This window comes from Cucurbita pepo, chromosome 5 (assembly GCF_057944985.1).
Source record: "Cucurbita pepo subsp. pepo isolate OVF chromosome 5, ASM5794498v1, whole genome shotgun sequence".
Lineage (NCBI taxonomy): Eukaryota > Viridiplantae > Streptophyta > Magnoliopsida > Cucurbitales > Cucurbitaceae > Cucurbita > Cucurbita pepo.
In genome coordinates, this window is record NC_141802.1 from 988,915 (window position 1) to 1,015,826 (window position 26,912).

The window sequence follows — 26,912 nt, forward strand, 5'->3', positions numbered from 1 at the left end:
TCGACTTTAATTTTTATTTTGTGTGTTATTGGTTTTCTTGATACTCAGTGTACTACATTGTAGCTTGTACCAGTCATTTGGGTGTACATAAAATAAGTAGTATTTTTCCTTTTTTTTTTTTTTTTTATAAAAAAAAAATTATTTTAATTAAAATTTATATTTTTAATAAAGCTTAAGATTAGTTCTTGATATTTTTTCTATAAAAAAATGATCTCTATTAAAATTTAAATAAATAGAGAAAAATAATTATTCGATAATGAAAGTCAACTAAATGTACGGTTAATACAGTTGCTACAAATTATTGGAATAGAATCTGTAACACCATATAACTGCTTCCTCTTTCCTCTTCAATTTTCCGATTACGTTATCCATCACTACACCTTCACACAACTCGCCGGTGCGTCGAAAATTCAGCCTTACCTATGGACGTTATTCTTCCCTGCACTTCCTTCCGTTCCGTAAATCTCAAGCCCGAATCCTCCCGATGTTTCCTTTCTACGAATCGAAACCGTCGCTTTTCCGACCTCTTGAAATGTCGCCGAAAAACGATCTCGACTGAGCTGCAGGCTACTGTTGACGTCGCCGGCAGGACCGACGACGGTTCTGCTTCGATTCCGACTCATAAGGTTACTGTTCATGATAGAGAGAGAGGCGTTGTTCATGAATTCGTTGTTCCTGAGGTACGGCACCATTTTCAGTTTGCTCTCCTAGAAATGGCATCGACCATTTAATTTAATTTTCGCTTCTTGAGCAACTACTTCAGCTTTGTAGAATCGATTAAATGTTTTTCACCTGACTTTTTAGATTATAAGTTGTTTAGAGTTTGGGGATTCGAAGTTTTCTTTTCCCCCCATTTTTAGTGTGTACTGGTACATGGTATTTTATTGTATAATGGTTATGAATTTGAGGCGCGGGTAATAAATTCAAATACTGCAGGATCAGTACATACTGCACACTGCCGAAGCTCAGAGCATATCCCTTCCTTTTGCTTGCAGGCACGGTATTGTTCTCTAATTCCCCAACTATTGATGAACTTTGCATATTCTTGCTCTAAGACATGTTTGAATATTATGTTAATGGCAAACACCATTGAATGTATGGGTGTTGGATCAACAATTTCGCTTGTCTCTGATGTTCTGTCCTCCGTCACTGGAAAACTGAGATCTGTCATAAAAATTTGTACTTACTTAAGATCGTGGATTTATTTACCCCCAAAGTTGTTTCATTACGTACCCTATGGTAAGCATTGATCACTTTGGATGAATTATGTGCTATGATTTGAAAAAAGATACACACCCATGTATAGAAAATCTATCTATAATTTTGATACATTTCATTGATTTACATACATTAGGTTTCTGTCAAAGAATGTAAGTGCAGGTTCATGGTCCTGTTGTGTAAAAAACCGAATAACCGAATAGTTTACAACCAAACAAAAACCATTTCAAAATGAAAAAGCTCTCTTGCCCTTCTTTCAACTGATTCTTCCTGCAATGAAGCCATTTACTGCATCCTTTTGATCTCCATTATCGGTACATATCATGTTCTCAAAGTATTTGTTTTATGACAGGTTGTTGTACTAGTTGTGCTGTTCGAATAAAATCAGGCCAAATTAGACAGCCTGAAGCCCTTGGAATATCTGCCGAGTTGAAATCAAAGGCAATTCCTTTTACTTGATTCTAGACTTGATTCTTTTCATGAAGTAAAATCTTAGATTATGCATCAGTATGTTCCAGTCAAGATTTAAGTGGAAGCTTTTCGTTCTATTTATGAATTTTGAGCCTGATTTGGTATGGTAGAAGCAACTGCTGCTCATTGAGGATGGGAATAACATAGTTGAGTTTGTATGCTACTGGTTACTGGATAGGAAAAGGAAGAATAATCAAGAGCTGGTCCTTGAATGCTTTTACAGGTCTCACTAGCAGAATATGTAGTTCTTGGCAAAATCATACAAAAAGATAAAAGAAAAAGAATACTGCAATTTGTATATCTATTTACCAAAATGCTTACCTGTGATTACAAAGGAAGAAGTTAGTGCAGTAGTAAAACCATTGACAACTTTCTGGATGATAACTGCATTGCTAATTGATATTCCTTATTATTCTCTACACTGCAGGGGTATGCACTTCTTTGCGTAGGTTTTCCAACCTCGGATGTTGAAGTAGAAACACAAGATGAGGATGAGGTATGTTTTTGAATATCTGCCACTCCTTAAGTTGAACCCAAATTCTGTTTGTTTGCCTAATTTTATATATTAGACATTTGGAGTGTATGATCATTCTTCATGCAAAAATTCACTACAATGCAGGTATATTGGCTTCAATTTGGAAGATATTTTGCCCGGGGGCCAATTGTAAGTTCTTTACTTCCTTAAATCTATCAAAATTTACCGGAGATGTGAAGTATTGGAAGAAAAATACAAAGGAAATATAAATCATGTTTTTTTTTTTTGCGGTTATGTTAAACAATTTATTCAATTTTCCAGGAGAGAGATGACTATGCTCTGGAGTTGGCTATGGCTGATGAGTAAACTATTGATCCTGGAGGATCTATGGAATGAGACATGAATGGTTTATTTCGAATCCTTTCTTTATTTGTATAGTTTTTGACTGTCAATATCATAGGAGATTCAAAGTAATTACCACTATTTTTCTTTTTGACATTTTCTTTCATCACTAAACTTCTCCAAAAGCCTTTTCTTGGTCGATAGAAAGTTTGTCTACTCTTGAACTAACCACACCCTCTCTTTTTGTAGGTTTGTCCCCTCATTGTGAACTCATAACTACTACAGTTTCAGTCCAAGAAATATGTAAGGAAAAAAAGGCCAAAAAGGGGTAAAAATTGGAGCAAGAAAGTACTGTCCAATGATGACAACTTCAAATTTCTTGTTACATTGTGAGACTCAGAATGTCTGTGTTGTGGATCCTAAAATAAACTAGAGATATGAAAGAAAGTAGAGAGGTTTGGGGGAAGTAATTGACCCATATTCATGTCAAGTTTTTCTAATATAAAATAGCAGGTAAAAAATCTGTATTTTGGGTAATTTTTTTAATGAAGGATGCATAAAGATGAAAGTTTATGACAAATCTAGATATTTTAAAGGAGAGTATGCTTTTGATTAGTAAACTTCCCCTGAGCACCTTGAAGGAAATTGGTGGATATTTGATTGGTTGAGTTGGTGCCATTATTACACAAAAGGTGCTCCTGCAAGGAAAAAATGCTGTCAATTTGGTTGACATGACTATTCATGATCAAATCAACTGTACAAAGCATTGACATATGATGACTATGGTTAAATTCAAGTCTTATTATTCCAATTTCATGACACTGTCTTCGATTTGTTGGCTAAGAACACTCTGTTTTTACTTAGACGACTTGGACATTCCTCTTTTCTACTTTTTGTGTTTGGACAATGACTCTCTTATTGTCAACCTCACATTTTGCTGTTTTGCTCTTGTCTACTGGGAGAGAATAAAAAAGTGGCATCTTTGCATATGCCATTTCCTCTTACTAATGCTTTCTTTCTAAGTTGTTAGGTCAATGTCAGCTTGAAGAACTCCATGCAGAAGAGGAAAATCAATGGAAAATCAGATTCCCTTATCAACTAACTCTTTGCTGCTCAATAATTCAGGTCCCCCACTCCTTTCTCCAAATCGTTATAATGCTTGACCTTCAAAACTGTGGTGCCTATTGCAAGCTTGCCTTGTTTTGTTTCCACTTTAGTCCCCTTCACATGCATGATTATGATCTTTTGTATGCCAATGGCGACTCATGTACCGTTCCGTTCTAATCAAAGTTGATTGTTATATAACAACGTATCAAACCATCTATTTTAACTGAAAGATCAATTCAAGCTGCTACATTAAAGGGTCGATCTGAATGAAGATTACTAGATCTAGATTGATTTGCACACCTCATTGACCCACCTAGAAATTAATGGAGAGCTACCTTGCGAGCCTCTAGTGGGTTTCATAGTGCAAAATAGATAAATCACATTGCATTCTAGCAATTTAAAGGGTAGAGATTGGGCTCATTTGTGGGGTGAGGCACTTTTGGTTGCAGTATCAAAAAGTACTGATCTGCTTAAAATTTGATGGCAAAACATTGGACAATCTCAGCACCCAAGGGGCCCTATTCATCTGATGACATGATAACTTACACCATGTGAGTGAAAAAAGAGACAATTATAGTTGTGTAATTAACTTCCTTAGGATGCTTTCACTATATGCTCCTAGCTCTCTAAGCTCACTCGACCCCGTCAAAGGGACCACCTGTGTTACTCACTTTTCATTTTGGTCCTTGACAGTTTTTATCCTATGGTTTTTAACTTTCAATGGTAATCGTCTATCAGAGTATAATTCAATTGATTAAGACATCTTCAACTACACGTTTGTGATATTCCCCGAGATTAATCTGTCTCAAATGAAAAGAACCAAAACGTAACTTTGAAAGAAAACTCAAAACTTAAATGCAAAGGTTGTAGTTTGGTCCTATTCTTTCATTCTCTCTCTCTTTCTCTTGGTCCCAACTCAGCAGAACTCACATGGCTCAGGTCAGTTGGAATTTGAATTGACTGAATAGCATAATGTAGTGATAATGAAGCAAACAGTCGACAAGTCAAAAAGCTGATATCTCATATTGACTCTCTTTTGCAGTTCACAAAGAAACCAAACTCCATCTTTATCCATCACTTATATTACACTCATCACAGTATAAAATGTTGCCCAAAACTACTTAAACCATGCAAATATCATTCAAGCACTGTGAAGATGAAGAAAAAAAAAACGACATTTAATGTTCACGCGCAGAAATACAGCTCTATACAAGTGAATATGAGAGGAACCTCCGCTTGTCGAGTTGATCAAACATGGCGGAGGGCGATACGAATGATGCAAAGCTGCAGTTGTCGAGTCGGGGACAACCATGTTTACCATAACTTTAGCTGTTAGGCTTTTTGATCGACGGACGACATCTACAAAGAAAGACATAATCAAGAATGTGTGGCTTAGTAAGAATTGACTGTGGAACGATTGAACAAAATGGAAGCATTATACTGACCCCAACTGATGTCACAAAGTTGCATACTGCACATTTCACGGAACGTGCTCCATACTGATACATCAGTAGCATCCGGCAGTTCCCACAGCTCACATGCGCCACCTGATTCGCTGTAACAGTGTATATTTCTCGCTCAATTCACACGATTATGCTGCTATTCGTGATGGGAATTAGCTAGGAACGTGTGAGATCCCACATTAGTTGGGAAGGAAAACGAATCATTCTTTATAAGGGTGTGAAAATCTCTCCTTATTCAGACGCGTTTTAAAAACCTTGAGGTGAACCCCAAATGAGAAAACCCAAAAAGGATAATATCGGTTAGCAATGGACTTAAGCCGTTTCAGAATGGTTCTAGTCAGCAAACTACCAAGACTGGTTCGAGATGTCTAGCGTGATTATGATTCAAGTTTCGTGAAGTTACCAGGATTTGTTCAAGATGACAAGAATCACTCTCTAAAATAGTTAGATTTCCATACCTTCCAAAGCTAAGTTGACGGTGTGACAACAAGAACATTGCACGCTGGTAGCACCACGAATGTACATGAGAAGAGTATGGCCGCCTCCACACACCAGTTGTGCCATTTCTGTGCCTGTTTTACACATAAAAGAACTAAAACTTCCAATCTTTCTTCAAAAGAAAAATAACAAAATTCCCAAACATAATTTGTGAATGGCGTATTGTTCTTATAAAGAATGTTTCGTTCTCCTCCCCAACCGATGTGAGATCTTACAATAGAAACTAAGAAGCGGAGACAGTAAAGAAGAGGAGGAAGAACTGAATACCGGGTGGCGGAACGGCGGTAACTGCATTACAAACTGCACAGCAAACAGAGGTTGCCCCAACGGGATAAAGCAAAAGGTTTCTACATCCGGAACACACAAGCTGGCTCTGTGCGGCTGATTACCAACAAAATGCACATTTCAAACATCAGTTGAGTATCAATAACAAAACACTGATCTATGAACAGCAGATTCAATCTAATTTAAAAAACTTGTCTTTCTTGCAGAATTTCTCACAGAACCAAATTCTAAGCCAAGAAGAGCAGACCCATTTGGCTATGAAAGTGAAGTGTACAACAAAGCTCAAATGGATGATGAACAAATACAAAAGGAGGGAGAGAAAGCAAAGAAAAATCAATAGATTTCCGAACCAGAAAGATGGAAAATGGGTAATCAACACATTTTGTGAGCACGCACACTAGAATGTAGTTAAGATGAAGAGAGTGAGTACTATTAGCAGGTGGAGTATAAGGCGGCGGAGGAGTTGGATATGGCGCAAGAGGAACTGGTGGCATTTTGCAGCTTGATGCAGGGGAATCTCCTCTACTCCTCTTTCAACCAAGCTCTTAGAAGCTCGCTCGCTCGCTGCCTCAGCAACAGACAATATCAGCTACTTTCCCATGCAAAAAGCTTTCTGAAGCTGAGCCTGTTGAGAAAGTGCAAAGAAAACACAGGGGTATTATCAAAATAAGGCAGCAAGGAAGAAGCAGGGGAAGGAAAGGCTGCAAAAGCCAAAGCAAGTTTGGTGGGCAATGAGCAGCGAGCAATGGGGCAAATTCATACATTTTTGCAACTTTATTAGATAGAAAAAAAGGGATGTAAAAATTACACAAACTTTCAACACTTTGATTGTCTCTTACCATTTAGCTTTGTCCTTTTCCTTTCTTTTCTTCAGAAACTTCCTTGTCAAGATTTTGAACACAACACCTTTTCAATCCCTCAGATACCAATTTTTTCAATCCAATCTTGTTTTTCAACTTGTCCCCAAACAATGGCTTAATCAATTAAGCTAAAATAAGATTAGGGATAGACCCTTGTCAGGTTCTTGTGAGTTTCACATAGAAGAGTGTTGCCCCGAGGTGCATAGTATCTAAGCTTATGAAATGCATGTGTCACGATCGTATTTATTCAACCGTGCATCGTTATAGCGTTAAAAAGGATTGAACTTGGATTTGGATAAGTGGTTTGTTAATGAGGATGGCATTGGTAGCTTTATTGGAATTGGTTTTAGTTGAAGTTTGGGTGATGAAGGCATCTGGCACACGTTACACGTGAGTGTGGGGACAGCAAAGGGCCACACGCTCCATTGTCATCGGAACACTCGTGGCTGTCGATCAGCCGCGTCACGCACTATTTACTATTTCTCCATTTTCTTTCAACCTTTTCACTTTCCTTCCCTCTCTCTTAAAAAGTTTGGGTTTTTATCCAAATTCATCTTTGGTCCGGTTGGATTGAGTTGAGTTAAAAATCCAATAATCCAGACAACTCAAACTAAGTTCACAACCAAACTCAATTCAACATTCTAATTTCAAATTGGATTAGGTTGGAAGGTCGGATTATTTTTTTTAAATTATTTTAAATTTTTTTATTTATCTACCATACATGTTATTTAAATAACTAAAATCCCGTCAAACTCAAATATTAAAGATTCACACATTACAAACATAAAATATTCTTAATTTTTATAATAATTTTACAACCATAGTAAAATTGGGTTGGATTGCGATTCTATTTTTTGGTTGACTTGACCAAAAAAAAAAGTTACATGCTAGCCAATTGTAATTTTCATTTGTCCACAAATTTTAATTCAATCTAGATCGAAAAAAATTCTAACCCAGCCTAACATTTAAAGTTTAAATTGGATAGTCCAAATTGATCGAGTTGCTAGATTATATGAACATTTCTACTTTATTTTCTTCACGTCCAAAATTCTAAAAGTCTCAATCTTGACCGATTTCTTATTTTGCGTTTTGTCACAAAAACATGTGTAAGTTATGGGCAATGGTAAAATAGTTTGCAATAATAATGTGGAAAAAGTGATATACATATAGTGTGGTGTGTGGAAGGGACATGCACATGCCTTCACCCAATCTCTTACAACACATCTTTAAACGAGAGCGACACAACCAAATTCAACAACATCACGACTCTCGATTACCTTAATTATATTAATATACTTTTTAAATTCGACTCAATTATTTTTTCATAATTTTCTTCAATTTTAAATGAAATTTCAAGTAAATTTCTAATACAAAATATTATACAAATGTTTATTTTAGTAGTGATTTGTATATTATATGTTAATAATATAACATACTTTGTATTATATTTTTTTTTATCCAATAATTTAATTATTCCTATTTACTAAAATTTTACTAAAATAAATTATTAATATAAATAGAAAAAATTGAGATATGGGTATCTCAACCTTTCATAAAGTGTAAAGTCATTGAAAGATCCATAGAAAAGAGGACAACTAAATTCTACTTTTTTTTTTTTTTTTTTTTTTTTTAATTATTTATTCCTTTTCTCTTCTTACTTTTTGCAATTATCATATTCCTTATCTTCAATAATTATATTGAAGCTCAGAATTTTTAATTATTTTTCGAGACGTGAAAAAGTTCGTCATATTATCAAGAGGGTAAGATACGGAGGAAAGATATGAATACATAAAGAAGTAAATTGTGAAACAAAAAAGTAAAGTTGAGTAGAGATTTCGAAGAGGGGTTGTCGATATCAAAGCGATGTGGAAGAGCAATATCAAGATCTACGATTGTATCAAATGTGATATACGCATGGACCAATTGAAAACTACTTCCATTTTGTCCTATGGCTCACACTATTTTGGCATCTTCCTTTCCACCGTTCAATTACAACTATTTGTAGCTTTGACATGATTTTCTATAGGAAACACAACACAACACAAATTAGATATCCACCGCTAGCAGATATCGTCCACTTTAACCTTTTATGTATCACTATCAGTTTCACAGTTTTAAAGCGCGTCTATTAGAGGTTTTTACATTCATAATAACCTTACACACTACACATAATGTAGACTCGATGTATTATTATTTATATCCCTAAAAGTTGTGTGCGGGATGAGATTCTCAAAATTTATTTCTATGCATAATTACTTGGGACCAAATTCACGAGTATGATCGATACTGTAGACCTAGACGATATTCATTCCTACTTAGAAACAACAAAGTTCGTATATATATATTCACATTGATGTGTTTATGAAAAACATGACATCGTATTGCAGACACGACAATTAATAAATGTACTCGTGAAAAGAAACGTGGGAATAAGTGGTAGAGATGCAAATATTGGTATAAATGAAAATGGAAATTAGTTCCAAATCCACAAAGTTATGCCTTGACAGTTAGGGCAAACATTGTTGTTTTCCCCTTTTGATGAGAGTGAAAATCAGAATAAATCAGGTGTTTGTGTCCCCTTTTCACATCATTCATTATTGTTCTTATTATTATTATTATTACTAAAATTAAAATTTATAAATAAAGACATTCACTTGTTTGGTCTAATTTCAATTCAAACGGATTTCATCTTATCAAAAAACTAATCCATATCATGATTAAAAAAAAAAAAAAAAAAAAAATACCCTTTTTGATATGTCCATCCTTTGCAAAACTCCAACCATATAAAGACATTAAATTTTTGGAACATATATTAAATCAAACATGTCATGTTTCTTGTAAAAATGGCCGAATAAAATTGGTGGATTATTCATAATTTTATTTTTTTTATTTTTAAAAAATCAGTTTAGTTTAGAGATATGATTATGATTTTAATTATCATCTTGAATGTTCAAAAAAAAAAGAAAAAAAAATGAATGGATCATAAAAGAACAGAATCAGATTTTGTATTTGTATCGATTCTCTGAATATTAGTAAGATTAACTGAAATATATATACATATCTTCACACGAATGATTGGCAAGAAAGTGTTAAAAAAACTTTTCTTTTTGGACACATAACTCCAATGGCTAATTGAATAAGAGGAAATGGTGTTTGGAAGTGGAGAAAAGTGGTCCATGGTCCATGGTGGGGTTTGCATATAATGTAGTTTTAAATTTTAACAGCTGAAAACTACATTATACACCCATTAATCTAAACAATGTTCAAATGGGCAAAACTCGAATATTTTTAGGTTGATAAAAGAATAACGATGCTTATGAAATTGATACTAATTCGTCCACTTTACACAATCAATACTCCTCTACAAGTTCGAGCTAACCGACCCCTATACAATACACACACTGAGAGCCATATTTTCAATGGAAAAATGAACAAACTAAAGCTGTATTTCAGTAGATAACTTGTGGTTCGGTGTATCATTTGTTCTTTTGGAGCAACATATGGAGAAAAACCATATCCAAAACCCCCTCTCCTGAGCTGGTTGGGAGTTTATGCCTCTTTTCTCTACCGCATCAGCCATGTACTTTACAACACCCTGATAAACAAAGTTCATAGTAAATGCTGAGATTAGAGAACAAACCCACTAAGCAATTGATATAAGTAATGGCTTTACCTGAGCGCCCAATTCAAGAACTTCTCTTGGTGGTTCTTCCAGTGGAGTATCATCTGTTCGGAGAACTCTCAATTTTGATAAGAACCTGAAAGAGTCCGGCAGGAATCTTATCTGGTTTGCACTCATATCCAACTCCTCCAGCATTTCCAGGTTCCCAATGGATCTTGGTAAGGCTCTCAGGTCAGCAAAGTTCTTCCCAACATTCAGCTTCCGTAGGCTCACAGCAAAACACAAGTTTTCAGGGATTGTCTCCAGTTCATTGAAACTGACATCTAGTTCCTTCAACTTAGGCAGATTCCCCATTGTTGTTGGCAGTCCTCTGATTCTATTGTAATGTAGGGTCAAAATCTCCAAGCATTCGAGCTTCCCGATTGCCTCGGGGAGAGCTTTGATCGCATTGAAGTCCAGCCGAAGCTCCACAAGTGACAAACACGATCCAATTGTGTAAGGAAGTTCCTCAAGCTCATTGGTTTCAGCGTTCAACTTCTTTAAACTACTCAAGTTCCCAATGATATCTGGTAAATGGGTGAAAAGGTTGGAGCTCAAGTCAAGAGTAATAAGGTTTTTCAGGTTCCCAAAAGAAGCTGGGAGTGATTTTAGCCTGTTCCCATGGAGGTCAACGTAGGTGAGATTGACAAGCTCCCCAAATGTTTCAGGAAGGTTTATTAATTGGTTCGAGTGGATGTCGAAATTTCGTAACGATCGAAGATCACTAATTCCAGGAGGAAGAGCCATGATCTTGTTTTCTGATAGATCTAATTCAACAAGATCAGATAACTTCCCAATTGAAAGTGGAAGCAATTCCATCTTATCCATTAACTTGCCCCTCAGATTAAGAACAGTTGACCCACTTTTAGCTATGCTTTCAATAAGAGCAGCAACTTTCATTGAACTCAATTTACCTTTTCAACACAGATCAAACAAACAAACTTAATAAGACAATGAAAAATATGGATAAGAACTGAAGTTCTTGACTTTCGGCATCCATGGCAAACAAATTCTATCCCAAATAAAGTTCAAATTGACTAAACTAACCATCCAAATCACAGATTTCTTTAGCATTTATTCGGACTCGAGATACTAATCCCGGATTCACGAAGTCTCGGTCGGTCCCGAGCCATGATTCATCAAAATATTTCTGATTCAGACCTACAGATAATTACATAATATCCTTTTATGTTTGGAAAAAGGCTATTTATGCAACTTTTATCTCTTCAATGGATTATGTTTTGTCAACAGTATGTTTATGAACGTTTGAACTTCATTCTTGTTCATATTCAACGCCCTATTATTCTATCAAAGCATATCGTCAAACATCAATTAATTGACAAAATCAGAATCAAAATTTCTGACTAAACTTCAGCAGAAGCCATGAATCAGGATTCAAAACTCAAATCAAATCTCTCATAACTTCATGAATCAATAGTTAAGTACAAAGAACTACAGATAATAATTTGAAATATACCTGAAGAAGAACTGTTAACGAAACCCTTATTACCATTCCTCTCGAGTTCTCCATTTTCCGTTTTATTCTCCAAATTTTGGTGGCTAATTACAGCCTCTTTTGCAATCTTCTCGACTGGATCACTCAAATTCAGAGGGCAGTGGGCTTGAGAATCGCCAGAAACCAATAGAGAAGATCTCTGAATGAGTTCATCAAAGGTTCGAAGAATGTTATCGAGCTCAATCAAATGAATGGCTTCTCGCCTCTGTTCATGGCTCTCATACAGCACCATCGTCTTCCTCATCTGCTGCAAAATGGAGAAGAGCTCTTCGGGAACATTTTCAGGAACTTCCTGCTTTGAAATTTCCCCCAATTTGAAATCCTCTTCGTTCTGGACTGTATTCAAAATCACCACAGCTGCTTCAACCTCTTCAATGGAGGGCCTCGCCGGAAGTGATCGGAAAATCCTTGTGAGTTCGTTGACAGTGTCTATGAAGGAAGACGAAAGCGGGTCTTGCTTGAAGGTCGCATCCATGACGATTGTTCTTCTTCACTTCATTCTTGATCTTCCTCTCGGCTCTGTAAGCGTCATTTCTTGGTTTTCAAATTTTTCGTCTAATTTATAGTCAGAAGAGAGAATATATAATTTTTGTTTTCTTTTTTTTTTATAAAAAAAAACAATTTTTATTAATATATATATATACACACTGGATTTGTCATTTCTTAACTACTCTAATAAACTACGTGCTTATGAAATAATTAGATCAACACGACTCTTTACAATGGTATGATATTGTCTACTTTGAACATAAGCTCTCGTGACTTTGCTTTAATCTTTCCAAAACCTCTCATGTTAGCAGAGAGTATTCTTTGTTTATAAACTCGTATCATTCCCTAAATTAGTGGGACGGTCTTATCTAACAGAAATTACTTAAAATTAAATTTAAATGGATAAAAATGTTAGCATAGTGAGGTCAAATCAGGCAACAAAGCATGGTAGACTTTTCACAGTTCACTCGTGAAGAAATAATTAAAAAAAAGAGACCAAAAAGAAAACCAGTTGCTTGCTGTGTACTCCACCACCACAATTTAAAATTAATGGGTCAATTGTAGAATTATTTCTCAAATTACTAATTTGTAATTAAATTAAAGTTAAATATTTAAAATAAAATAAAAACGATTTCCAAAAATAATGATTTGAAATGATAATAAAAAAAAAAGATTTATTTGTACAATATTTTGAATATTTGTTCCAAACAATAATAATTCCTTTGTTTTTCTTTTTGTATTAAATGAGTTTATTAAATGATAAGTAATCAATATTCATCTTTATTCACAAGCTGCCCATGACCCCTCACCTCCCATAAATACCCTTTAATTATCCTATACTCTATTTTTTCTCATTTTCTTCTTAGCCCAAAAAATCAATAAATTATTAAACAGAAATATTTATAAATATATTATTTAATCAATATCTGTCGACTCCAACATATGCGTTGACATAATTCGTCTCTACCGATACAATATTGTTTAAACATCAACAAAAGGTCTCTCGACACGATTCTTTTGATGACCCCTTTCGACGATATTTTTAGATTGAGAGAACCATTACGAAAGTGTGTTAATAATTCAAATATGTTGGGTAAGTGAAATAATTCTATAAACCTCTCTCGTTTAAATGATTTATTTTAATTAAGAATAATAGTCAATTCTATAAATTAATATTTTTTTATCTCAATTATTTCAATTTAGAGAAAGATTTGTATGTGGTTGAAAATTATTTAAAAAATAGTATATAATTTTTTTCTCTAAATCAATTTAATTTCAAAGTCCGTGCAATTGATTTTCATTTAATTAATCAAATATCTTTTTCAAAAATGTAGAAAATTTTAAATTAAGCATATGGTCTTCTTCAACCACTACTCAATAAAAAATATGTATTAATTAAGAGATATTATTTTTATTATTGCTATATTGTAACTTAATTACTCTTTAATTAGTATTTTTAAAGATATTTTATTAGTCAAATAAAAAATTCATGATGATAAGCATCTTTTGATTTAGTCTTCCTTCAATTTATTTGGTTCTTAATTCATCTCAATTTCTTTATTTATTTTATCCATTTTTTCTTATTATATTTATTGACTAATAGAGTTTGATTACACCTAAATTGTTATCGGAAAGTAAAGAAGAATTATAACTATGAAGCGACGATATTTCTCTTCACATTCGATCTCATAACCATGTCGAGATATCAAGTTGACAACGTGTTGAAAATTGCACTCGAATGACAATTATGTTATGACGACTTCTTCCAATCATTTTTCTTAAAGTATACAATGATTTGACATGTTTAAGAGCTTTCTATTTTGTAGATTTTTTTTTGCAATAGACCTTGTAGATAAGTTAGAATCCTTTTGAAAGATCCTTGCACGCGAGTAGCTCATGAAGTATCAAAATCATTGATCGAACTCGCAAACAACGTATGAAATCGACGACATTGGTCACTAGAGATCCTCCCAAACCATCTTCACGGAGCCCTTACAAGACCTAAACAAAGCCATAAAGTCACAGAAAGCAAGGTAGCAACATGCTAGCATTGGCAGCAGTAGAAGCAGGGCAAAAAACAGCAGGAAAAGCAGTCGAGCATAAGCTCTCATGGCTTTGCTTTGGGCTTCCCTAAAAGGCATAATCCCAATAGAGTTAGTATTCATCACTTATAAACCCATGATCATTCCCTAAATTAGCCGATGTGGGATTTTCATCATCCAACAGAGCATACCGTTGTTGAGCGGAAAACGGAGCCATCGACACTGATGGAATGGCCGAAACGGGCTAGTGAGCAATGAACATACGTGAGATTCTTGTGGAGGGTGTTTGGTTGATGATGATTATGTGCAAGCATGAGGACTAGTTTTGGTCTTCAAAATATAGGTATAAACAAACAATTGGGCTTAGGGGGCTCAACCCCTCCTTCAACTTTTGAAACGGGCTTTGATGATTAACCATTTAGGGTGTCACGAGCTGGGTTCGATTTCAAATTGGTTAGATTTGAGATTCGAGCAACCAAAATAGAATTTACAATCCAACCCAACCTGAAATTTTATTTATCCACCGTACTTATTACATTAATAACTAATATCAAACATTAACAATCATTAATATAAGTTACACATGTTAAATATTGTTAATCTTCGTAACAATCTTACGGGTAAAGTTGGGTTGTAATTTTATTTTTGGTCAAAATGTCAATTCATGAATCAACCCGAATTTTGATTTTTGCAAAAAATTCAACCGAACTCAAATTGAAAATTTTTTTTTTTTAACCCAACCCAACTCATTAGATTGGGTAGTTCAAGCTGGTTAGAGTTTTGAAGTCATATGAACGCTTCTAATCTTACATGTGCCTAAACCCTAAATTTGATTTCACTCAATTGAATTAATTATAACCTTTAAAATGCTCGTAACACTCTTCAATTAAAAAAAAAAATTCTTTTCTTCGAGAGAAATAATTTATAAGATTTGAATACATTTCTAAATCGGGCATAGTTAAAATAATATTCCCGAAGATTCAACATAGACCAATGGAACCGCCCAAAATAAAATGTCAAAGATTTGATCATAATTCAGGATTCTTTTTTGACTAATTAGATGTCTCAAAATCATAGCATAGTCAACAAAAGGATAATTATATTATTAGCCGTATATTCATAAAGTCCGACTCCAAATCAGTTGGTTTATTAGACGAGATTAGATAACAAGACATTATCATCACATAAGTTTAATTTTGTGTTTATTCCTATAAAATGGGTGCGCTACCCGTATTTAATCTCATAATTTGACTAAATTAATTTATAATTGATTATATCTGCTCCCTAAATTTGACCATAAAATTTATATATTATATATATTTTGTATCAATCCAATTAATAAATAAAGTGGATATTGCCTATTAAATCTTTTAAACATGTTCTATCCAAAAAGAATGATTATTTATATTAATACCGGGAACTTGTTCCATACAAGCCTTTATTATATTACTATTCATTTATATTTATTTATTTTGAGTGTTCGCTCTCATAATTCATATGATTGATATAATAACTATACTTTACAGTGCATAAGTTACACAGCTAAGTTTCATATTGCGATGATGAAGTTGTACGAGTTTTTTTTTTTTTTTTTTTTTTTTTTTAAATTAATTTTAAGGGAATTAAAATTTTAATTTAATAAAAAAACAAAAAAATTATTAATATATATATTTTTTTGTTGGATGATGCTGATAGGTTGGTGAAAATAAAAATAAGAAAAAAGTAAAATAGAAAAGATAATAAATTGATGTCGGGGACATGTCTGATTCACAAACCTTTGCCACTTTGTGTGCGTCACGATTGTATTAGCCCAATTCAATTTTAATTATTTTTGTCTTTTCCACTTTGGATTACAATTTGTCTTTTAAGTTAATTTATATTAATATTTAATAAATAGGTTCATACCTATAAATCTTAGTCCCCTAATAAAAGTAATTTAGGTAACCTTAGCATATTTTTAACGTAAAATACCACAATCGGGTAAAATTTAATCGAGAAAATTTCTTAAAGAACGATTTAGAATTTAAGTTCAATTATAATAATTGTTTACAAAGCCTATAGTGCGCTATCAATTCGCTCCATAAATCAATTGGTTGCATCTTACTTTATGTCTTTAAAATTAAAGGGACAGGCAATGATTTTGATTATGAAAATGTGAACGTCAACTATATGCCAAAAATATGATGTTACATATACGTAAAAGTATCTTTAACAAAAATTGATTAGACAAATTTAGTCAACTTGAACTGTCGTTCTTCGTTTTAAGAGTGTAAAAATTTTTCCCTAGCAGACACGTTTTAAATCGTGAGGATGACAATGATTGGTAGCTATGTAAATATGAGGTTAGTACCCGTTAAGAAAAGTTGGTACCAATTTGTGTAACACAAGGCAGTAGTGGGATTTTCTTTTATGATTATATAAAGACAACTAAATAGAGAAAAGTTGTGAATTTAAAGTCATTTTCATGGCTTTTGCAAATAGGAAGCAAGGTATTTTAATCATATTATATAAAATGGTTATAAGCTCAATAATGTATTATAAAAACCATATATTATTCCTTAATTAATTCCCTTTCTTTTTCCACACATTTTCTTAATATATACAACCATAGTTTATTAAAATACCATAATGAATTTATAAACGTAGCTATTAATAATATTAACTTTTAAATTTTCTCTTTTTATTTCTTTTGAACTAATTTAAAAAAAAAAAAAAAAAAACGAGTTGTTGAACACTTTTTTAAGGGGAGTGTCTTTTGGGAGGAGGGCATGGGGCCCTACAAATGACAAAGCTTCAAAAGCTTAGAAGGAAAATTAAGGCAAAAGTATTTTGTCCCACTCATAAATGACGTGGACTGAACTTACTCCCGAAGTACAGATGGCCCCACCTCCACCATAACATGTTGTCGTTCGTTTTGACTCGTTACGTATCGTCGTTAAGCTCACGCACTTATAAAGAATGTTTCGTTCTTCTCTTCCATCGGTGTGGGATCTCCTCTTAAGGACCAACGTTCTTGTTGACATACTGTCTAATGTTTCGTTCCTTTTTCTAACCGATTGGGTGTGATCGGAGAAAGAAACAGTATTTAAATATCATCCTCGTCTTAAAAGTAGTGTGGTAACCGTTGGATGGCTTTAGAGGTTGTGTATAAAGAAGTGTGAAAAGGGTTTATGGGGATTTAGACATTGGAATTTTGGGTGTGGTTGGGACAAGTTATCTCAAACTTTCGGTGTGTTACTCGTAGAGTGTTTGTTCTTTTCAAAGTCCTATATATAAATCTCACCTCTTTCCTTCTCTCTTTACACTCTCTTAAGATCAAAACCCATTCCTTCTTCTCAAATTTTAGAACTTCCCCTGTTTTTGTTTCTAAACATCCCACCAAGTTTCTTGGATCATTCTTCAAAATCCTGATTTGGAATCAAAAGGGTTGGTGGGGAATCTGGTTAACTCGATACCCAGAACTTCAAAACGACATTTTTACTGACAATGATTCTTGAACTGAACAGGTTCATCAGCAGCCTGTGGAGCTTTCACTCTGTTTTCGACAAAAAATCTATCGTCGATAAGAGCTTCTATTTCTGGATCTTCCACGTTTTCAATAGAAACAGCTTCAATACTTAGCCGAAAAACGCAGAAACCCCATCAAAAAACACTTGATTTTCCCTTATTTTGTTGTTTCTTTGTTTTTGTTTAGAGAATGGGAAGTGCTTCTCTTCCACCAGGCTTCAGATTTCACCCAACAGATGAAGAATTGGTGGGTTATTATCTGAAGAGAAAAGTTGAAGGACTTCCAATTGAGCTTGAAGTCATTCCTGTTATTGATTTGTACAAATTTGATCCTTGGGAACTCCCAGGTATCACTCATTTACACCCTTTTCTTCCCTTTTCCTTTTGCTACTAAATCAAACTTCAAATCCTCTGTTTTGTACTCTGTTTCAATTCCCCTGTTTTTGTTCATGATTTTGTTGTTGTAACATTGAGTTACTGTGATTACAGAGAAATCATTCCTTCCAAAACGAGATATGGAGTGGTTTTTCTTCTGTCCACGCGATCGAAAATACCCTAATGGATCAAGAACTAATAGAGCTACCAAAGCTGGCTACTGGAAAGCCACCGGAAAAGACAGGAAGATCCACTGCCAATCTTCTGTCATAGGATACCGAAAGACACTCGTTTTTTATCGCGGTCGAGCGCCCTTAGGCGATCGAATGGATTGGGTTATGCACGAGTATCGACTTTGTGATGATTTCTCTCATGGAACTCCTAACTTTAAGGTATTTATATGCATGAACTCATGACATGATGCATATCAGCTTATAATTCAGTTTCATAGCTTGTTTTTTTTTTTTTTTTTCTTTTTCTTTTAGGGTGCTTTTGCTTTGTGCCGAATTCTGAAAAGGAATGAACAAGCACACAAAAAGGAGAATCATCGAGATCCGAAAGGTAATGTCGTTGGCACCAGTCGGGCTCGTGAAGATTCTACGTCGACAAGACTAGTCGTTGCAAATGAAGTGTCGAACAATTCGTCTCAGACAAATTTCCTCGCAGATGGGAGTTGTATGTCGAGCTCGATGACAACCTCGTATGATACGAATCCGATGTCTCTATATAGCACAACCATTATGGAGACAGATCCTGAAAAGATATGGATCTCACCTGATTTCATTCTTGACTCATCCAAGGTATGGAGAATTGGTTCAGCAAAACAATGGTTGATATGTTATGTTGATGTATTTGAGTTCATTTATTTGTTGATCTCTTGCAGGACTATCCTGAAATGGAAGGAGCTATGTCTGTATGCTTTCCTCAGTTCGAGTATTTCGGTTCGACAACGCCTTGGCAGTCATACGAGCACACCGAAATGTCTCCGAGTTCATCGTACTCGAATTACACAGCCGACGTTGAGCTTGAAGACCATACTCAACACATAAACTATATGCAATGAACAAGGTTTTGACCTTAACCATTCATAGAGGTATCCAAATATCTTCTAAAGAGGGGAAAAAGACAATACAAAGATCGTTCCGCTTAGCTTTTGGATTCATTGGTAGTTTAACATGATATCAGGTCGTGAGATGGAAATCTCAACAGGGTCCCGAAGCCAACACCTTTTATTGTCGGTCTTCGATGCGGGAATAAAGGGAGTGCTATTCTATAATCTTGACCATAAAAAAACGTTTGTTGTCATAGTATATGTAGTAACCATGGTATTTGTTTGTAGTCCTTGGTGCTATCTCTTTTATGCGTTGTTTGATTTATGGAAGTTAGCTTATTATTGTTTTGAAAAGATTTCGTTTTAACGTTCTAGGAGACCGTTCAAATACTCCAAGCTAAAACATATTTAACTCGAGCATTATTATTACGATCAGTCTCTTTAAGATATGATCTAGATTCATGTTATATATCTCTTCTTTACTTGAGCAATAATGCACTAAAAATAGTGATGAAAGCATATTCATCTCCCGAGACAACATACCTCAATAATAAGTAACTTGATAGCAATATTTGATGTCATCATCGAAAGGAATTAAAAAAGGTATTCATTTGATAAGATAGCGAATCTTTGTAATAAACTAATAGCGAAAGGTCGATGTCATCATGAAAAGGAAGGAGATAAAGAAACAGTGTTAGAAAAAGAAGGAAGAAGAGGCAGAAAGTTGTTAGAATGAAAACTGGTTGAGTTGTTTGGAGGTACAATTGAGTCAGCAATATGTTCTTTAGAGGCATTTAGGTTTAAAGGCTAAGGAAGAAAAGGGCTTCTTTTTTGAAGGTTTGGATAAGCCATTCCATTGTGAACAACAATCTGAAACCAACCTTTTTGAGTTCACCTTTGGTTTTTTCTCCCCAAAATAAAGAATCCAATAAAACACAAACATTCTCACATCTTTTATAATAAAGTTATGATAATATATAAAAATTAACTAATGATTGAGATATCAGTTCATAAATTTTATTATTATAACAGTCTTTAAAGAAATCTACGCTTAGAATTTTGTGGTGGCTACACTTGGATTGAATGTGGGTGCGTTGAATTCCTGCGAATCGATGAGATTCAGATTGTTGAGACAGCCCAATGGCCCGAATAAAAAACAGGGCCCAAACCCCATGATCACGATTGGATTAGCATCACTTCCAGCCGCTGAATTCGAGCTCAAACAAGCTACTCTCATGGCTGCCTTCACATTCACTCCTCATATCGGTAGGCTCCCAACATCATCTCCCTTGATTCCCACTTCTTCCTCAAAACGCAAACTCAAATTCAACTCCGTTACCACCACCACCACCAGAGTCTCTCTTCAAGCTTCCCCGCCTTTACTCTCCGACCCCTTTGTAATTCAACTCGCCGAAACTCTCGAAGACTCGCTCCCTTCTTCTTCTTTTTCATCGCCTTTTCCTCTGCAGAAACTTAGGGAGTCTTCGGCAGAGACTCTTCTCTCGACCCCATGGCCTTCTCGTAGAGACGAGCCCTTCCGTTTCACCGATGTTTCTTTCATAAAGCAGTCCCAAATCCACCCAATTTCGAATCCGCCGCAGTCTTCTGAGTTATCGAGCATTCCTGTAGAAACCCAATTCGCCAATATTGTGATTGTTGATGGTCACTTTGTCAACTCGATTTCTAATTTGACGGAATTGCCGAATGGGGTATATGTGGGGAGTTTGACTGACCTCTCTTCGGACAGTGTTGGGAAGAGGGTATCTGAGTTTGTTGATGGGAAGTTCGTGGGGGACTTGTTTTGGTCCATTAATGGCGTTGGAGCTCCAGATTTGACGGTGGTTTATGTCCCTGCTGGGTGTAAGGTGGAGAATCCAATCCATTTGAGGTATTATTCGATTAGTGGGGGAGAGGAGGGGTCAAAGGAATTGGCTGTCTCGAATCCCAGGGTGTTGGTTTTGGTGGAAAATGGAGGTGAGATTGAGATAATTGAGGAGTTTTTGAGTGGGGGTGGGGGTGGTGGTCGGTACTATTGGGCGAATCCTGTTTTGGAGGTGGTGATTGGAAGTGGAGGAAAGGTTAAACATTCTTATATTCAGAATCAGTCTTTAGATGCTGCACATATCAAATGGACTTCTGTTCAGCAGGTAATCTCTTATTGCATTACTTAACTTTGTTGACTCTCCAAATTATAATGTTTTTGCTGGATCCACTTTGTTAGTCAGTGATCATATGTAGGTAAGTGATTTGGAATTGGAAGCACCTTTTAGGAGAAACCTATGCTTATATCGTGTAAACCAGTAATTATAGTACTGTTTTGTTGAAGATATAGGTCTTTTGATTGTATTAGTTGCTGTTTTTCCTCCCTTTTGTGAAAAATTCTAGGACTTCTTTCAAGCTAGATGCTTATGAGTGTAGCAAGTAACGTGGATGTCATTGACAAATAAGTACTAGTACATACACCATAACGCCAAAAACCATACAATAAAGCTCTTGATCATGATTTCTCGTGTGTGTAAAATGGGTAGACTGTCTCAACTCTTTCCTCAATGTGGTGGTTCGAATTTCGATCATTGTCATAAGTTGGTTTCCCCAACAACTATCACGTGAAGTCAAATTTTCTTGTCAATTTATAATAAACTTGAGAACATTCTTGGAGAACTTCTGTGAGATCCCACGTCGGATGGAGAGGAGAACGAAGCATTCCTTGTAAGGGTGTAGAAACCTCTCTCTAGCAGACGCGTTTTAAAACCATGAGGTTGACTGCGATACGTAACGGACCAAAGTGGACAATATTTGCTAGTGGTGGGTTTGGGCTGTTACAAATGGTATTAGAACCAAACACCGGGCGGTGTGCCAATGAGGACACAAGGGGGGTGGATTGTGAGATCCCACATCGGTTGGAGAGGGAAACAAAGCATTTCTTGTAAGAGTGTGGAAACCTCTCCCTAGCAGACGTGTTTTAAAACCGTGAGACTGACGGCGATACGTAATGGGTCAAAGCGAACAATATCGGTGGGCTTGGGTTGTTACAACTTCTATTGGAATTTCAATGATGGGTGGATATAGGTTGTTATAGCCGAGGTTCACCTTTTCCTCAATTCTTTTATGTCTACCTGTGTCTAGGTTCGCTTATGCGCACACCTCAGACAACGGACCCTACTACATTTGGTTGTTAAAAGGAACTCATAAGATATTAAATTTTTGTAGCCCATATCACATCAGAGACACTCTAACCATTTTGACACTCCTTGTTCTCATAGCTATTTGCTGTCTCATGTTTTGTATGTTCTACTAAACTCTGGCACTTGAAAGGTTGCATATGGCACATGAATAATTATCTGAAATTATTACAGGAATCGACCAGTGCGTACGAGCTTGTGGAGATTAGCACCGGTGGAAAATTAAGTAGACACAATGTCCATATCAAGCAACTGGGACCAGATACCACAACAGAATTATCAACACTGCACTTATCAGTTGGCAATCAAACACAAGATCTACACAGTAGTCTAGTCCTCGACCATCCACGAGCGTATTCTCGACAACTTCATAAATGTGTTGTCGCGAATCCTCAAGGACAAGCTGTATTTGATGGTAATGTAAAAGTCAACAGGTACTTCTTTGTCCCTGTAGATTGGATTGTCTCAGCACAAGTTCATCATCTGTCATATCATTACACTCCTTGTGGTTCTTGGTCGCTTCATGATTAAAAATATGTCCACAATAACTTGTCAATCAAATATGAGTACATAGATATGCCAAGAACAAAAGACAAGACGCTTAAAATGGTAGTTCTACTAGGAAAGCTTAGTATCTTGAAAGTTCTGTTGGAGGCAAGTATTGGTAGGATGGCAAAACTTAATGACCACCTTTGTCGCACGTTTCTCGTGTTACATTCGGCGTTTTATATCACACATTTCATTCTTGTCTTGCTAACTACTACTGTATCATGTGGTGGTTGTTTAATTCTAGAACATGATTTCTCCAGATACGCACAGCAAACAGATGCAGGACAACTAACAAGGAGTCTTCTTCTGGAACCTCGAGCAACCGTGAATGTGAAACCGAATCTTCAAATCATCGCAGATGATGTTAAATGCTCACATGGAGCTGCTATAAGCGACCTGGAGGAAACCCAACTCTTCTATTTTCAGGCTCGTGGCATTGACTTAGAGACAGCGAGAAAGGCTCTGATATTTTCATTCGGAGCCGATGTGATCGAACGGCTGCCTTCCGCTTCAGTCCGCAAGAGGGTCGAGAATCATATAAAAGACTTGTTGAATCCCACACTTGAAAGATACTAACACTGAGCATGAGGAATAAATGCAGACCTTGAAAATCCTGCATTTTTAGAAGAATGATGTTTTTTTTTATGTATAAAAACAAAAAACTGTTTAGAGATCAGCTCCCAAATAAGCTCCCGTCTATGAACATAATCAACCTGTGTACTTATTTATTTTAATTTTTCACAATTGTTATGGGAAGTTCGTATTGCATTCTCTTTTCATTTGTTGGAAGAATCCTTCTTTTTTGTTTTTTTGTTTTAATAACGCTACTGTATCACCCACTAAATAAAACCTTATGTTGTATAGATTTTTAAAAAACGACAGTCCCACATCGGAGAATTTGTGAATCAAGGTTTCTATATATAAAGACGTTAAGGAGTCAAGTAAACGTGTTCGATTAAAGGAGAGATGGTTGGCATCTCCCCTGACAGGGTCTCGGGAACAGCCTTCGGGCTTCCCTGTTAACACATCCGGTTAAGGCTACCCACCTCTCGCAGGTGGATCTATAACCCAATTTTAAATTATATATATATATCAACCTAATTATCTACTAATCGTGTTTAAACTGACATAATTTACAAGGATTATTCAAAGAAAATGTTACAAATGAACCAAATTAATAAACAAAACATGATTAATAATTATGGTACATAGTTGAAATTAATTAAGATAAAGTGCGGTTGATTAAGTATTCTCTCTTTGACCATTTCCTTAATTCACCAACACCCAACTTTTCTTCTTTTTCTTCATCTTTTCCCATTTTTAATTCAGTTCTTAAACAACCCTTTTTTCTAGTGTTTTCTGATTGCGATTTAGTGGTAGGTACAGACTTTTTTTTAATTAATTAATATATTTTTTTTTTTTTACACCGTCCTTCTATAAGCACCATGAACTATTTACTCAAATATTTCTACACATCACAACCACCCATGAGATCTCACCTCAGTTCCAGAGGGAAACCAAACATTTATTATAGGGGTGTGAAAATCTCTCTTTGTTAAAACCATTTTATAGTCGTGAGGCTAACAATTATATATAACGGGTCAAAATGGACAATATGTATTAGTGGTGGACTTGGTGTATTATAGTTATAATCTTCCGTCTCAATGCTATAAATATCATTTTTCGTCATCATACTCACTCGTGCTCTAAATAATCTTGGGCATACTTTGATTTGATTTCGTCAAATCTTCTCTAGTGAATATTATATGGTTGTAGTTCAACCGCTCAAAGCATTTTTATTTTCTTTTATTTATTTATAATGGGAGTAGTTAAATTTGTTAAACAACGAAACTATATTCAATCATATGAATTAAAAAAAAATAATAATAATAATTAGTTGTGTAAAACGTAATTATTTGCAGATTTTAATGTTTAAATATGTTTAAACCAAAAGTGGGTGAATAAATGGATATAAAAAAAAGAAATCTTGAGTAGGTAAACATATCTTCGTTGTCAATTTCATTAACAAATTATAATATTATTGTAAACAGATTCAATGCCCCTTCCGCCTACTCAATAACAGAATTATAAATTATTAAATTCAATTAACAACTCTTATTATTATTTTTTTAACATTAAAAATGGAAAATAAATAAATAAATAATTTGTTTACATATCAACTAATTACCATTGACTTTAATTTTTTTTAAAATTAAAAAAAATTAAATTCATCAACTTTTGTATATCTTAATTATCTTTCCATTTTTATACTTACAACCCACAATATAAACCTAATGGAAGAAATATAATTCCTAATTAACAAATATACTTTTAATATTTTTTTTTAAAAAAATATTTTCTCAAAATTTTGGTACGTCATCACCGAACAAAAATAAATAATATATTTTCATATTTTTATGTTTAAAAAGAAATCGAACTCGAGAAGTTGGTGGGAAGAAGAAAATGTCAAGTTTAATTAATGGAGCGTCAAAAAATTTAATAATTTTATGTCATGACCCATATACAAAATTTTGGATCAGGATTCGACACATGTGTGCTTCAGCATTCTTATGCATCTCTTGTAACAGAGTTGCATTATTTATTTCTCGCTTTTGAGAGTGAAAATTATCCCCACAGACTCAACACAAGTTATTTTAGCAGACGTCTCACTCAAGTAAAGGACCATAGAATGAAATGAATAAATGTTAAATTAAAAAAAAAAAAAAAGTCGAAAAATGGATAAATATGGATTGGATAATCAACTTAGAATAGGTGCAAGTTTAATTTGATTAGTTGACTTTGTATTTAACTTATTTTAATTAGTTGACCTTATACAAGTTGCCATTTTTATTTTAAAAGGGTAAATAAAAAATAAATTGGAAAAAGATTCCATATAATAATGCATCGACAGAACTCAAAAAAGAAAAAAGAAAATCTGAGGAATAATTCGTCGTTTAATATCATCCAATCATTTATGAACATTTTACATTTGAATATTGAAATTGTTAGGTAAATGTTATAATCATAAAATAAATAAAAAATAAATAAAAAGAACAATCCAAACACAATCATGGTTCCCATTTTTATTTGTGTATCTGATTAATATACCGCTTTTTTTTTTTTTTTTTTTTTTTTTTTTTTTTTTTTTTTTAATATTTCTTAAATAATATTCATTTTCTGAAATTTCTATTAATTATGTATGAGATTTTTCTAGGAAAAATGGTATTCATATCTAAAAAGAGACTAATATTAGTTTTAAAAAGAATTTAAAGTCTATTTCTATTTTTTGTTTAATTTTATGGCTTTATGGAACTGTAGATGAAGTTCTCTTTGCCAACCGAATAAAACTCATGTGATAGCAAAGTCTATTCAGCCACACACGTCTTCGTGTGTGCATGTTTAATCATCTATGACTCTGGCCGACTTGCCTCATCTCTAGACCAAGTCCTTTAGCTCACCCTTGCCTTGTAATTTTAGTCTAAGATCTCTCATGTACATCGTCCATCTTATCTCAACATCATCTTGTCGTCTAGGTTCCCAACAACATAAACCATGTATCATGATGTCTTCCTAAGTCCCAGATATCATCAGACATCAATACTTGCTCGGACTTGGGATGTTTTGATGATAAGATTAGTCGAACAAGTCCAAACAAGTCCGAGCAAGCTATGATGGTCAATGACATCCAGGGAGTTGGGATGACATCACGATACGTGGGCCATGTTGTTGGGAACCTAGATGACAAAATGATGTCGAAATAAGATGCAACATTGCATATGAGAGACCTTGGCCTAGAGTAAAGGCAAAGTCAAGCCGCAGGT

General features: G+C 34.7%; 5 protein-coding genes and 1 non-coding gene across 9 annotated transcripts; 4 read left to right on the forward strand and 2 right to left on the reverse strand.

The window, feature by feature from the left end:
- Positions 1-288: 288 nt before the first annotated feature.
- Positions 289-3,814, forward strand: LOC111794970 (ferredoxin C 2, chloroplastic). Of its 3 annotated transcripts, XR_015421132.1 has the most exons (8): positions 292-680; positions 937-1,000; positions 1,571-1,659; positions 2,117-2,185; positions 2,309-2,353; positions 2,486-2,570; positions 2,756-3,019; positions 3,537-3,814. XR_015421132.1 is itself a non-coding variant. In XM_087124020.1 (7 exons), the coding sequence occupies exons 1-6, from the start codon at positions 423-425 to the stop codon at positions 2,528-2,530; spliced, it is 570 nt and encodes a 189-aa protein (XP_086980146.1). In that variant the 5' UTR covers positions 289-422; the 3' UTR covers positions 2,531-2,570; positions 3,537-3,814. The 3 variants fall into 3 exon arrangements, 2 of the variants coding, with proteins under 2 accessions (XP_086980146.1, XP_086980145.1); XM_087124020.1 differs by lacking the exon at positions 2,756-3,019 and having other exon boundaries at positions 289-680; XM_087124019.1 differs by lacking the exon at positions 3,537-3,814 and having other exon boundaries at positions 2,756-3,030.
- Positions 3,815-4,731: 917 nt separating this feature from the next.
- LOC111795417 (protein LSD1) lies at positions 4,732-6,895 on the reverse strand. Of its 2 annotated transcripts, none has more exons than XM_023677830.2 (6): positions 6,699-6,895; positions 6,290-6,484; positions 5,842-5,955; positions 5,535-5,648; positions 5,059-5,168; positions 4,732-4,972 (listed from the first exon to the last, which is right to left on the reverse strand). In XM_023677830.2, the coding sequence occupies exons 2-6, from the start codon at positions 6,351-6,353 to the stop codon at positions 4,946-4,948; spliced, it is 429 nt and encodes a 142-aa protein (XP_023533598.2). In that variant the 5' UTR covers positions 6,354-6,484; positions 6,699-6,895; the 3' UTR covers positions 4,732-4,945. The 2 variants fall into 2 exon arrangements, with proteins under 2 accessions (XP_023533598.2, XP_086980147.1); XM_087124021.1 differs by lacking the exon at positions 6,699-6,895 and adding an exon at positions 6,622-6,641.
- A 3,121-nt stretch (positions 6,896-10,016) lies between these two features.
- Positions 10,017-12,451, reverse strand: LOC111794564 (plant intracellular Ras-group-related LRR protein 5). Its single transcript, XM_023676600.2, has 3 exons — positions 11,858-12,451; positions 10,393-11,294; positions 10,017-10,314 (listed from the first exon to the last, which is right to left on the reverse strand). The coding sequence occupies exons 1-3, from the start codon at positions 12,369-12,371 to the stop codon at positions 10,156-10,158; spliced, it is 1,575 nt and encodes a 524-aa protein (XP_023532368.2). The 5' UTR covers positions 12,372-12,451; the 3' UTR covers positions 10,017-10,155.
- A 5,156-nt stretch (positions 12,452-17,607) lies between these two features.
- On the forward strand, positions 17,608-19,793 carry LOC111795529 (NAC domain-containing protein 71). Its single transcript, XM_023678007.2, has 4 exons — positions 17,608-18,281; positions 18,424-18,701; positions 18,795-19,109; positions 19,193-19,793. Exons 1-4 carry the CDS (start codon positions 18,125-18,127, stop codon positions 19,370-19,372), a joined length of 930 nt encoding a protein of 309 aa, XP_023533775.2. The 5' UTR covers positions 17,608-18,124; the 3' UTR covers positions 19,373-19,793.
- A 693-nt stretch (positions 19,794-20,486) lies between these two features.
- Positions 20,487-23,870, forward strand: LOC111795780 (protein ABCI7, chloroplastic). Its single transcript, XM_023678363.2, has 3 exons — positions 20,487-21,507; positions 22,717-22,976; positions 23,352-23,870. The coding sequence occupies exons 1-3, from the start codon at positions 20,533-20,535 to the stop codon at positions 23,665-23,667; spliced, it is 1,551 nt and encodes a 516-aa protein (XP_023534131.2). The 5' UTR covers positions 20,487-20,532; the 3' UTR covers positions 23,668-23,870.
- Positions 23,871-24,038: 168 nt separating this feature from the next.
- LOC111796293 (U6atac minor spliceosomal RNA) lies at positions 24,039-24,169 on the forward strand. The gene has a single exon (XR_002815338.2). It is a non-coding gene; the product is annotated as a U6atac minor spliceosomal RNA (small nuclear RNA).
- Positions 24,170-26,912: the final 2,743 nt, after the last annotated feature.

What these genes read in the sequence shown, in the direction of transcription:
- LOC111794970 (XM_087124020.1), top strand. Translation starts at nt 423, where the DNA reads ATGGACGTTATTCTTCCCTGCACTTCCTTCCGTTCCGTAAATCTCAAG. An exon ending in ATGAATTCGTTGTTCCTGAG is followed by an intron (nt 681 to 936) that starts GTACGGCACCAT and finishes CAAATACTGCAG; the next exon opens with GATCAGTACATACTGCACAC. An exon ending in AAACACAAGATGAGGATGAG is followed by an intron (nt 2,186 to 2,308) that starts GTATGTTTTTGA and finishes ACTACAATGCAG; the next exon opens with GTATATTGGCTTCAATTTGG.
- LOC111795417 (XM_023677830.2), bottom strand. Translation starts at nt 6,353, where the DNA reads ATGCCACCAGTTCCTCTTGCGCCATATCCAACTCCTCCGCCGCCTTAT. An exon ending in TACCGCCGTTCCGCCACCCG is followed by an intron (nt 5,649 to 5,841) that starts GTATTCAGTTCT and finishes TGTGTAAAACAG; the next exon opens with GCACAGAAATGGCACAACTG. An exon ending in CGTCAACTTAGCTTTGGAAG is followed by an intron (nt 5,169 to 5,534) that starts GTATGGAAATCT and finishes ACACTGTTACAG; the next exon opens with CGAATCAGGTGGCGCATGTG.
- LOC111794564 (XM_023676600.2), bottom strand. Translation starts at nt 12,371, where the DNA reads ATGGATGCGACCTTCAAGCAAGACCCGCTTTCGTCTTCCTTCATAGAC. An exon ending in CGTTAACAGTTCTTCTTCAG is followed by an intron (nt 11,295 to 11,857) that starts GTATATTTCAAA and finishes TGTGTTGAAAAG; the next exon opens with GTAAATTGAGTTCAATGAAA. An exon ending in TTCTTGAATTGGGCGCTCAG is followed by an intron (nt 10,315 to 10,392) that starts GTAAAGCCATTA and finishes TTTGTTTATCAG; the next exon opens with GGTGTTGTAAAGTACATGGC.
- LOC111795529 (XM_023678007.2), top strand. Translation starts at nt 18,125, where the DNA reads ATGGGAAGTGCTTCTCTTCCACCAGGCTTCAGATTTCACCCAACAGAT. An exon ending in ATGGAACTCCTAACTTTAAG is followed by an intron (nt 18,702 to 18,794) that starts GTATTTATATGC and finishes TTTTTCTTTTAG; the next exon opens with GGTGCTTTTGCTTTGTGCCG. An exon ending in TCATTCTTGACTCATCCAAG is followed by an intron (nt 19,110 to 19,192) that starts GTATGGAGAATT and finishes GATCTCTTGCAG; the next exon opens with GACTATCCTGAAATGGAAGG.
- LOC111795780 (XM_023678363.2), top strand. Translation starts at nt 20,533, where the DNA reads ATGATCACGATTGGATTAGCATCACTTCCAGCCGCTGAATTCGAGCTC. An exon ending in AATGGACTTCTGTTCAGCAG is followed by an intron (nt 21,508 to 22,716) that starts GTAATCTCTTAT and finishes AAATTATTACAG; the next exon opens with GAATCGACCAGTGCGTACGA. An exon ending in GGTAATGTAAAAGTCAACAG is followed by an intron (nt 22,977 to 23,351) that starts GTACTTCTTTGT and finishes TGATTTCTCCAG; the next exon opens with ATACGCACAGCAAACAGATG.